The 12,432-nt window shown below is 34.5% G+C and overlaps 1 protein-coding gene across 1 annotated transcript in view; it reads left to right on the top strand.

The window, feature by feature from the left end:
- Positions 1–11,338, top strand: part of GNAI3 (G protein subunit alpha i3) — a 36,365-nt gene extending 25,027 nt beyond the window's left edge. The window contains exons 3-9 of the mRNA XM_058178077.1: positions 344–485; positions 1,347–1,504; positions 5,707–5,835; positions 8,531–8,660; positions 9,154–9,307; positions 9,798–10,008; positions 10,092–11,338. Of these exons, the coding sequence (XP_058034060.1) occupies positions 344–485; positions 1,347–1,504; positions 5,707–5,835; positions 8,531–8,660; positions 9,154–9,307; positions 9,798–9,988 (904 nt within the window). The 3' untranslated portion in view covers positions 9,989–10,008; positions 10,092–11,338. The remainder of the gene's footprint in view (positions 1–343; positions 486–1,346; positions 1,505–5,706; positions 5,836–8,530; positions 8,661–9,153; positions 9,308–9,797; positions 10,009–10,091) is intronic.
- Positions 11,339–12,432: the final 1,094 nt, after the last annotated feature.

Raw genomic sequence — 12,432 nt, 5'->3', positions numbered from 1 at the left:
GTCCACTGTCTGGTTTGCAATTAAATCTCATCTATATATGTATAATCGCTGTACAAAAAATCACCAAGTATAGACCGTCTCTCACTCTTTTTATATTGCTTCTTTCAATCCTTTAAGTCAGCAAGTTCTTATTTGACTACTGAATTTATTTTCTTAGACAAATAGATATTAGCCCACAGTCTTTTCTTCTTTCTGGAGCAAAGTTCTTTTTCTTTCTTTTATTCTGATTTATTTATTTAAAGTATCTTTTTTCCTCTGTAATTTGTGTCTAATGGTTATTAAGTGACAAGTCATAAGTCAAGGACTATCTGTATTCTGTTCTTACTTCCCTGTCTTTTTCCAGAATCATTCATGAGGATGGCTACTCAGAGGAAGAATGCAAACAGTATAAAGTAGTTGTCTACAGCAATACAATTCAATCGATCATTGCAATAATAAGAGCAATGGGAAGACTAAAGATTGACTTTGGAGAAGTTGCCAGAGCTGTGAGTATAAATAATTGTTTTGTATACAATATTAAAATTCAAGACAGTTTTGGCAGGCACCTGATATAACACACAAAAATTGAGGATAATATGTTTTGAAAATTTAGTTGCAGTTATTATGATTTTCTTGGGAGAAATGAGGATATTGCAGAATGTGATCATACACCAAGAAATTTTTGACCAGTGTTGAGATAAGACCTTTTCATTATTGTCCCCATGTAAGGAATGTTGTATGCTTGGAAACTTAATACCTACTTTTTTGTAGGTGTTAGGAAAAACTTTAGTTTATTTACATGTTTTAAATTAACTTTTTAATGTATTCTGCTTTATTGTTTTAATTGTCCTTATATTACTATGTTATATAAGCTAGCTTATTTCCTGGGTAGTCCATATACCATGCTTCTATAATGTTTGTCAGTTATATAATTTCTGGCAATTTGCCTTTCTGCACATTGGCAAGAAAGCACATTCCAGAGACATTGAATCACTTTTCGTAAAAGAGAGAGTTTCTTTTTGAAGTATTATGACAATGATAGGTTGTGACAATTTTGTACTTAACAGTAACTTGAATGACCTTGCTTGTCAGGAGTTTGCTGAAACTCTAGTTTATTACAACCACCATTTTCTTGGAGGTTCTAATCCTGCTATATAAAATTTATGCCTCGAATAGTGATTTTGTCAGTATTAGTTGGTTATTCCCAGAGGAAGTGTTACAGAGAAAGAGATAAAAACCATTTTTGGTAGATAGTAGATAATGTTTCCAATAATTTTATATTTTACCTAAAAAGAACTTTTGATGCTGGTAGTTCAGCAGTGTATTGTGCCATTGAATATCAGTATTTAAGCTGTTTTCTTTTGCAGGATGATGCCCGCCAGTTGTTTGTACTGGCTGGAAGTGCAGAGGAAGGAGTTATGACTCCTGAGTTAGCAGGAGTGATTAAACGGCTATGGAGAGATCCTGGAGTTCAAGCATGTTTCAGCAGATCAAGAGAATACCAGCTTAATGATTCTGCATCCTAGTAAGAAAACCTTCTAATAGATTTTAAGTAGCTGAATTGCTCGCCTCATGCTCTTAATATCTTATAAATATTTTTTATAATCTGAAAACTACTATTTATTTTGCAGAATTACCATGACATGAAGGAATACTTCTAAAGAATTGTTGTGGTATTTCTCAACAGGCTATGGGAAAATCTCTCTATGTGAGGATATAAAAATTCATTTGAGCAAAATTGTTTAATAAATGGACAATTGATGGAGGCTTGGCTTTGAAGATTCCCAGGATTGTGTTTAGTTGATCAAAGCAAGTTCTGTGGGTCACATGAAAGGGCTGAACTGTCAAGTCTTAACAACATTCGCTTTTATCATCTGCTATAAAGAACATTAGGAAATCTGCTCTTTAATTGCAATTTTGGAATCTTCCTATTGGAACTGAAGTACACAACAGAACAAAGTGATACTGATTCTTCCCTCTTCCTCTTGCTAAACTTGTCATCTTCCATACTGTCCATCATCCTATTATCTTGACCGAAATGGGGGAAATCCACAGTAAGGTACCTTGTTTACATAGGATAAGTGTTTGTGTTTACGCCATAATAATCGTATTGCTAAGATACCAGGAGACAATTTTAATTATTTTGTCATTGGAGAAGCATTTCTAAGCAACAGTTTAAAATCCATAAAAATAGAATAAAGATAAATAGCTATGTTAAAAAAGGAACCAAACTAATATAACTGACAGTTAAAGATAATTGTGAATTGTCCCAAATTCCCTCCCCTGGTGGAAGTAAACATTCTCCTTCCCTCTTTAATTTCCAAGGGATCCTTTTGAAGGAAAGGGCTGGAAGAAAGGAGGAGTCCATCAAGCCTAAAGGCTCTTCTGTGTGTATCTAACTATGGTCCTGCAATATCTCTACCTCTTTTATGACTTCACATTCATTTAGTTGGAAGAGAAAACTCCTGTGAAGTGGTATGAAACTGACTAGGATCATTAGGAATGTTTTGGGTTTCACATTGCTGTACTCCATTTTGAAGTTGCTGTAATGCAGTCGAGGCTGTCAGGGATTTTAATCTTTATTGAAGTAATGGTTTGTGCAGGTTCCAATTACTTTACCACATTTTTTGTAGAGTTTCAGGATCTATAACTTCTCTAAATTGAAGTCAACAAAAGGTTTTATTGGTACTGTAATTCTCCAGAATATGAAGCATGATGGGCAAAAAAGTTGATACATCACTTTTGCTTCTGAAAACTTAATCTGCTCTAAACTGTTAGCTCTGCTATATGCAGTAAAGGAAATATATCATATATTGAAACAATCCACAGGCCCTTGTGATTGAATTTCAGCTCTAAGCAGTTCTTAGGACTTGGAGTAGTTCTTGCATTTTTATGCCAACAATTTGTTTCAGACCTCGTGAAGCTTGAACTTTGGTTAAATTGTTAGCTTGTTTGTCTGTTATTTAGTCTTTAAGCAGGACAATATGCCATTCCTTTTAATGCCAAGTCAGTGTATTCTTCCTAATAGAAGCCAGAGTATTAAATGTGAATGATGTAACTATTCTGGTATTGTTTAATAAAAGATTATTGTTTTTTAGTGGAAGTAAGTATACTCTGCCCACTCTATATGGAATTAGGTAATATCAAATCTATAATTAAGAATATGTCTCAACAGTGAGACAGTTTTACTAAGTTAGTTTAAAATTTCCTTAATGATTTAAAGACTAAAGAAACAGGTGGGTGGGAGATATAATGCACATTAAAAGGTTTAGGTTAAACATTTTATTATTAAAGTGCAGTGCTGTAAGTTATTGACATTTTTTTCTGAAATCTAGAATCATACAAGTAAGCTGGAATGATCTAATGGCAATTGGGGCTAGATTTCAGAAACTTGGGTTGTGTTCAGATTTAGTCCAAATTATCAAATAGCATCATTTTGATCTTTGTTGCTTCTGAAACTGCAACCTAACAGTGACAAAAGTTATTTCCATTAGAATAGAATAGAATAGAATAGAATAGAACAGAACAGAACAGAACAGAACAGAACAGAACAGAACAGAATAGAATTTTTTATTGGCCAAGTGTGATTGGACAAACAAGGAATTTGTCTCGGTGCATATGCTCTCAGTGTACATAAAAGATTAGAAATAAAGAAACCATTAGAGAGCATTTCACCGAGGCAGCCTTCATCGGTGCTATCTTGGGTATCTGTAAGAATATATGATCCATATCACTGGGTGAATCCCAATAGGTTATACTTGAACCTATGTATACTTAACCTGCTACTTGTCCCAGCCTTTCTTCAATCATCTCTCTCCTTTATTTTATTCTGAAATAATCAGAATTAGGAATATGCCTGCTGATATTGTGGTTTTCTTCCAAGCCTTTCTGGCAAGATGGATCATTCTGATTTAAACAAAAAATTAAAGAAAGAAAATTAAAATATATCTAAGCCCTGGTATCAAAATGCTAAATATTTCCATTATGAATTGCCCATTAAAAGTTTAATATAGAGATTCTCAAACTTTGCAGTACTGTAGTGATTGATTATAATGTGCAACTTCCATCATGAATGAAACCAGTAATTTCACTGGTGTCAGGGAACTAAATATGTCAGTAAAAGATGTATAACTTTCCTCGTACATTATTGACTTAGATTTTATTAAGTGGGTCATCAAGTGGCCCAGTTTTATGACATTTGTTTGCAGTGATCATCAAGCGAATCACTTGGTCATTAAGCAAATCCATTGAATTTTAACAATTGAAGATCTATGATCTTTGGTCAGACAAAGATCTATTCATTCTTTAGGGCATCTTTAGAATGATGTGTAAACTTTGGAGTCTTTGTAAATGGTCCTTATGTCAACACCCAATACTCATATATCTGATATATATATTGTTTTATTCTACATTTTTAAAGAAATTCATATATGTATTTGGCAATCCTAAAAGTTAGGAATATAACTGTGGCTATTATGTGGATCCTATTTGAGACTTCTTAACGCTTCTTAGTTAAATTGTGTCTTAGTGAGGTTTTAAGAAAGGATTTTGTTAATCTTTTGTGTTCTTAAACACTGCATTGCATCCAACTCTTGATTTCTCTGAAGTTTCTTCATCAACTCAGGCAGTGGTACGTAACTCTGGCAGTGTATAGTGTTTATAATAGGAGATTGGCAGGATTGCATTTTCAGTTTGTGCATGTTGTTCTTCCCTTTGTCCACTCAGATAGAAGTAACTGTTCATTCTGTCTGCACTACATTTCTTACATAATGTGTAACTATTTGTGGATAACTGAATTCCTCATATGTAAAAGTTATAAGATATAAGGAAATAAGAAAAATAGGAAAGCAACAATCCAGAAGAGAAAGTAGGAAAAAAGTGAAAACCATAAAAAGGGTAAACTGGAAGCATATCAACAATATAGAGGAAGATACTGAACATTTAGATAGAAAAGAATAATATTCTTAATGTCTGTTATAACAAAGACTTTCCCACTGAACATTGGAGTGGCTTCCTCTTATAAGTTAATATGGGGATAGTTAAGCAACAGGAAATAATATACTACTATAATTCTTTTTGTATGGCACCATGAATGTACTTGTTTTAAAGAGTACAAAGGTAAGTTTGTTTGTTTTTTATTTAACTTACAAATAGGCAACCCACAGGCATAGAAATCTTGTTACACGACAACTCCCATTGCCCATTTTGCTTGGAGCAATGAGAGTTGGAATCCAACAACAGCTACAGCTAACTGATTCTCTCTGATCTAAATAATAATAAAATTAGGAACTACATTGATACAAGGAATACTAGATCCTAATGTCTTTAATAATAGAGAACCATAGTATGGCTTTTGGAAAGTATTGGACTAGAAATTGTTGAGAATATTCGTAGTTTAGGTTGTAGGTTTTGGCAGCGATCTGTTCTCCAAGCTTGCTGTTTATCTCCCGGACATTTAATTATCAAACTAGGTAACATCGTCAGTGGGGTTTTGGGTGAAGTATTGGAAGTATTGGATTCTAAATTTATAAATTATATTCTAAAGCAATTCTCAATAAGAACCTAAAATTCTAGACCATTTGAACTAAGCCGTAGCTTAACATCGAATTAAAGAACATATTCTGTATCGCACCAGCTTCAGTTTCAGTACTCAGTTAGAGGATCAGTTTGTTCCTGAATATTTTCTTCCCTTTTTTTTGTCCCCTCCTCATTCCCATTCTTTTTTAGCTACCTAAATGATTTGGACAGAATATCCCAGCAGAGCTACATTCCAACCCAACAAGATGTTCTACGAACCAGAGTGAAAACCACAGGCATTGTAGAAACACATTTCACCTTCAAGGACTTGTACTTCAAGTAAGTGGCATTAAGAGTTGCAGGCTGCCATGTTATGTATACTCTTAAACCACAATTTCTTGGTGTAAAATTTATGGCTCTTCTGCACTTGTGGTACAGTTTTTGACTTTGGCTCACATGATGTAGTATCTTTCTGATTCTTTTGCTAGTGATTCTTGATACAGTCCACTTTTTTATTTTCATTGTTTCATTCTTTTCAGCTGCTTTTATGTTGGGATCACAAACACAGGTACTGAATCCTTGCTTTACAGGAGTATGTATACTAATGGTATACTGACTTCTGTTTTATATTGTTGGTTGGAAGTGTAAAATATAAAAGCCCCATAGAGACTTTATAATTTGCCATGCATTTATTTTCTGGTGTTGTAGTGGGAGTTGAAATTAACATGGCTCTCTGAACAATGCATGGCTTTCTCAGCAAAACAATAGACATAGCATTAACCAGTCAATAGTACAGAACATTGGCAAGGAGCATGCATAATTGTTTAAATGCTTATCATTAATAGTGCTTGATGTAGAATGGGGCTGTGTTATTTTCCACTGTAATACACCTAATTATGTCATGACTGGATGACATATTAACCATTTACCTCCATGTAGTTCGCCACTCATCTCCTGATTGATCCCTATAGGACTTGTGATGTTCTCTTTTCGTATACTTTCAAACATCTTGGCTCTGCTACTACTGTATCTGATTTGTAAAATACAGCAAAATGCAGAATGAATGAGAACAACAAGAAATTTAGATTATTCCTGGTGCACAATGCCATCATGCTTCATGGTGGGATAAGAAACCTTTGCTTTCACAGTTCATGATGCTCCAAAGTGTTACATAGTCTGTGAATCAAATAATGAAACTGTAGGGCACACTCACTTGTTAGGGTGCCACTCTTCCCAGTGTTATTTAGTTAGACCTAGGTAGTATTCCTTTGACTGAATTTCCCATAGTCATCTTTTCATGCCTGCTTAAGGTTCTATTGAAGCCAAAGGGTTCTCCATCATTCACCACACTTATCTTACTAAGTATAATTTTAAAGCTGTAATAAAATCTAAAAGTACACCTAAAGAAATTGTGGTTGGGAAAGATAGGTTTTGGGCTTGAAATTGTATAGGAAGTCCTCAACTTATAACCATTTATTTAATGACTGTTTGAATTATGGCAGCACTGAAAAAGCACATGACCATTGCAACATCCCCACGATTATGTGATCAAAATTTTGTTGCTTGGCAACTGGCACTATTTACAGTGGTTCAGTTCCTGTGATTTCCATTGACAACCTTCCCAAAGGGCTTCTGACAAGCAAAGTCAATGGGAGAAGCCGGATTCACTTAATAAGTGCATGCTTCACTTAACCGTGGTGATTCACTTAACAACAGTGGCCAAAAATGACTCAGCCTTCCATCCTTTATAAGGTAGGTAAAATGAGGACCCAGATTGTTGGGGGGGCAATAAGTTGACTTTGTAAAAATATACAAATAGAATGAGACTATTGCCTTATACACTGTAAGCCGCCCTGAGTCTTCGGAGAAGGGCGGGGTATAAATGTAAAAAAAAAAAAAAAAAAAAAAAAAAAAAAAGTTGTAAAAATGGGCTTGGTTCAGTTAACAACTGCATCACTTAGCCGTGGAGATTCTGGTGCCAGCTGTGATTGTAACTCAAGGACTCCCTGTATGTAAATCAGTTGCAGAAAAATCACTGTTGGCTGAGCCTCTGCTACCCTTGTGTACCCTTTGTGGATAATGAGATAATAATCCTGCATCGAAGATGGAACGAGACAGAGTTTATGTAATATATGTACTGAAAAACAACATAAATGCAGCATAATTTGTGTACTGCATTATCTCTTCAGACTGTTCCACTGAAAAAGCATTAAAGCTCTCTTCCATTACCCTTAGTTTTTATTTTATTTTTTTCCTTTCTCTCTTTTTAATGAGGGTCAAGTTCTTTTGGCATACTCTATCTCAGGTGAAAGCCCCCATATGGCTTTTTCGTGGGAGGCCTAGATATTTCATGGTGTCCAGCTCTGCAATGTCAAGTGGTAAAGAAATGCCAGTCAGTATTGTTTCTTCACTACCAGCTGTTTGCTGGTTCTGCCCTGAGCACTTGGAACAAAAGGCTGAACTATTTTATTTGTGTAGTATACCCTGTTTATGATAAGGCCTCAAAATGTTACAAAAGTTTGCGCCTAGAGCAAAGAGGGCTTAAAGGGGTACGGTTTGTATCAGAGCTTTTTAGAATGACATAATTATGTTATTTCCCTCATCCTATTTTTATATCATAGCCCCCCCTCCTTTATAGCACTAAATGAAAAATAATGATTTAGCATTTGATGATTAATCTCAGTCTTGGGGTTGTTGTTGTTTTTTGCTAGTTGCCCCAAGCATATAACTCTGGATAGTATACTGCAAAGTATAAACAAAGCAAAAATAGCATCAAAATATCCAACACTACATAAAGTAATATGTACGATTCAGACAGAAAGTATTAAAACCTTTTATAATTTTTGTGATAAAATAATATTACAACAGTGAATAATTTAATGAACTTTAGCATTTAGATCTCAGGGCTGGCATAGTCATTTACAGCTTATTAAAGAACCCCCTGTTGTGCATGTGTATCTGTGTGATAACTAAACAGATAGATTTAGTTTTCGTTTTGCTAAAATGAATCTTCAAGTCCTTATTTTTCTGCCAGGATGTTTGATGTTGGTGGTCAGCGTTCAGAACGGAAGAAATGGATCCATTGCTTTGAAGGAGTAACAGCAATTATATTCTGTGTAGCTCTCAGCGATTATGACCTCGTCCTTGCTGAAGATGAAGAAATGGTATGTTGCTGTAGAGTTAACATTCTAAATAATGTCGACTGCAACAGAAATTCACCTTAAACTTTGCATAATATAATTTAATCAAACGTTTTGCTATTGTTATTTCTTGAACATTACAAATGATAATATTTCAGTAGAGATTAGGGGCAAGCTTTTCTTGTCTGCATTCTCACAATTTGTGCAGTGAATGTATTAGAAGTTGGGTGGTTATGTAGAGTAAAATTTTTTTCATAACTGAGTGTGAATATTTAAATTTGCATATATGATTTGAGATGGGGAAAATGATTTCTGACAGAAAATGCAAAAAATGTGATATTTCAAAGGCTTTTTGTAACATTTGCAAAAATGTAGACATTATTTAGCATGTTTGAAGGGATGGTTGTACTTTTAATGTTGGGATTATTTTTTGACAAAATTTGCACTGGTAATTTGGTTGAGGTTGTAATTATATGAAGTGTCAATGCTGTCTTTCATTAGTGTTTTTTCTATTCAGAATCGAATGCATGAGAGCATGAAACTCTTTGACAGCATTTGTAACAACAAGTGGTTCACTGATACATCGATCATTCTTTTCCTGAACAAGAAGGATTTGTTTGAGGAAAAGATACGGAGGAGTCCACTAACAATTTGCTATCCGGAGTATCCAGGTAAGATTTTTCTTAAGGCATAACAGAAGATCACAACAGATGTGTGTGTGTGTGTGTGTATGTGGTGTGTGTTATAGTAATTTCATTAAAGATTATAATTATAAGAATGAAAAAATTAAAGAATGAAAGAATAGAAAGAGTAAAAGATGTGGAAAAGAAAAAAGAAAGAAAAGTAATAATACAGATAGTTCTTGACTTACAACCATTCATTTAACAATGTTTCAGGGTTGCAACAGCACTGAAAAAACGTTATTTTGGGGGAGGGGACTTTTGGAAAGTCAATAAAAGTGGTGAAAGACTACCATATTAATCATGATGGTACATTCCTCTGAATATCAGCTTTGGGAAATAACAGCAGCAGAGTTAGTCCTTGTGCATCTTACTTTCCAGAATAAAAAGGCTGGACAGTATAGGAAGCAAGATGATGGACTAGATAAGGTTTTGATGTAATTCATTAGAGATACTCTTATGTTTGGTACCATTTTTCTAGGTTCTAATACGTATGAAGAAGCCGCTGCATACATTCAGTGCCAGTTTGAAGATCTGAACCGAAGAAAAGACACCAAGGAAATTTATACTCATTTCACCTGTGCCACCGACACCAAGAATGTGCAGTTTGTGTTTGATGCTGTTACAGATGTTATAATTAAAAACAATCTGAAGGAATGTGGACTTTACTAAAAGGAAAGAAACAGAGAAAGGTAAATTGTGAACTGTAGTGTTGCACAAATATGTGCCAGGCTGTCATATGAACTTGTGCTAATTTTTGAATTTTCTTTTTTAGATTTCAGGATGTGGACTGTTTCTTTGCTGCCTTGTGAGACAGCTGCAAGCATGAACAGGACTGGGGAATGAAAATAGCATGCAAAACCTTTGCATTCTTTAGCACAATCTTCTATATTAGGGATATTTTACTGATATGGATGCTGAAGTTAGATTCCAAAAATGGAACTATTGTTAAGTGTGATTTTTTTTTATCATCCAAGCATCACTTGGATTGCATAATTTGAAATATGTACAGCTGTTATGAAGTTTTCATCCCAGAACTTCAATATGTAGCTTTCTTTAATAAGTCGTCATTGCTCTATTTTTAAAGTTTTTCCATCAAACTATATATTGATTAAATTTTATTTTCTTCGCAATGAATCTTACATTTTAAAAGCAAACAAAAAAAAAACACTTAACTATGCACATGATGTGACCAGATCATGCAGAAAGTATTCCTCTTAGCAGGAACCTTTTTGTTTTTAAAACTTGGTATGGTCAGAACTTGCTAGTATTGCAACTACTTTAAAAGGGCCTTAGAATTCTTATGGTTAAAGCTGTGGCTTTCTTCTAATATATACTACGTCAACATTCTGCTACATATACTGTAAGGCTTTCCCCTTCCTTAAAGGTAGATTTCCTGTAGCAGGTTTAACAAATTATGTGTGGCTTATAGGTTGGGAGGATTTAGCCTGGTTAATACTGAGTACCAATTTGCTGAGTATGCAGCTGGTGTAGCAAGTAAAAATCTGATTCTTATATAGAAATTTCAGAAGCAAAGTGCTTTGCTAATTTCAGTTAGCAAAGTGATTTGTAAAATTCCAAGCTGGGGGGGTGGGGGCGAGTATATGCTGCTACAGGGCTACTATATCAACCACTTAATTGTTGTGTATGTGTTTGGTCTTAAAGCAGTGGAGAGTTTTGTAGACAGTGGAATTTGTTCTGCATTTACCAGGGCCTTTTATCCTTAAGAGATTTTGGAAATGTACCAACAGCATGTAAATGTGGTGCCAAGTTCCTGTTTGCCATTGTTTTTCTTGTAATGAAAATTAAGCAGAGTAGGGCATTTCTTTGCTTAACCATTACACTGAGACTCTTTCCCAATTTTCATGTACAGTTTCAATCTGATGTAGTTATTGGCAATATTAAAATGGTGAGTTAAAAAACTTAAAAGTTCCTAACTTTATTGGTGCCATTTCCACAAATCCTTGTTAGTTTCTTACTTGCATTTCTGACTTTTGCAAATAAAAATGTTAGTTAGTCTGATTATTTGCTATTGCTAAACTTTTATATAACTAATTGTAGGTTATATTTTGTCGATATAATATTCTCTCTCTCTCCCCCTTCCCTTCCCTTCCTTTCCCTTCCCTCCCCTCCCCTCCCTTTTTTGACTGCACAGTCTGTGTGTTCCCTAAGAGTTAAGGTATTGCAAAACAATGGGGCAAATCCAGCTACTAGTAAAATTGATATTGCTGACAGGATAGAACCAATTTAATACCATTTTATTGGTACTAATAACCTTTACAAAGAATAATAATAACATCTGAAAATGGTGGCAAGTCAATTGTCAGTTTTTACCATTTGTCACATCAACAAGGTATTACAATGGCTATTTTAAAATGATACATTGTGACCATTTATTTATATCCTGCTTTATTATTTTGGTAAATAACTCAAGGCAACAAATATATCTAATATCCTTTCTCCTCCTATTTCCCCCACAAGAACATCCCTGGCCCAAAGTCACCCTGTCGGCTTTCATGCCTGTCGGCTTTCATGGCTAGAACTCAGTCTCTCAGTTTCCCATCCTGATGCCTTAACTCCTACTCTAAACCGGGTCTCTTGATACTATTAAAAGTATTTTAGCAAAAGACATGATAATGTTCTACTCATAAATAGGATGCTATAAATAAATACCTTACTAGGTTTCTGAGTGTACAAGTGGGAGAACACTGTTCATAAATGCATGAATCTAATAAATCAACCATCTAAAGTGACATGTACATTTTTTAAAAAAAATGGGAGCATATTACAGGTTACTTAATCAGTTTTTAAGACCGATTTCATACAAGCATGAACATGTATTCAAATTAGGGAAATATATTGTATAAATTAATAATGTATTGAGCCTCCACTTCAGTTCCTATAAACGGCATATGAATCACAGCAGATATTTTTGAAAAGAAAATGTGAAGAGGAATGGCTATGGAGAGAAGGAACGTGAAGAGGAATGGAAGAAATTACTTTTCAGCCATGCACCCGTACTTTTTAATGCAAATTTATTTTTATCTCTTACATTTATTTGAAGCTGCATGAGGAATTATCTGCAGTGCAACTTAATGCAAGTGGTATCTTGTCTA

This window comes from Ahaetulla prasina, chromosome 3, assembly GCF_028640845.1.
Source record: "Ahaetulla prasina isolate Xishuangbanna chromosome 3, ASM2864084v1, whole genome shotgun sequence".
Taxonomy (NCBI): Eukaryota; Metazoa; Chordata; class Lepidosauria; order Squamata; family Colubridae; genus Ahaetulla; species Ahaetulla prasina.
This window is presented reverse-complemented; position numbering and strand designations above follow the sequence as displayed.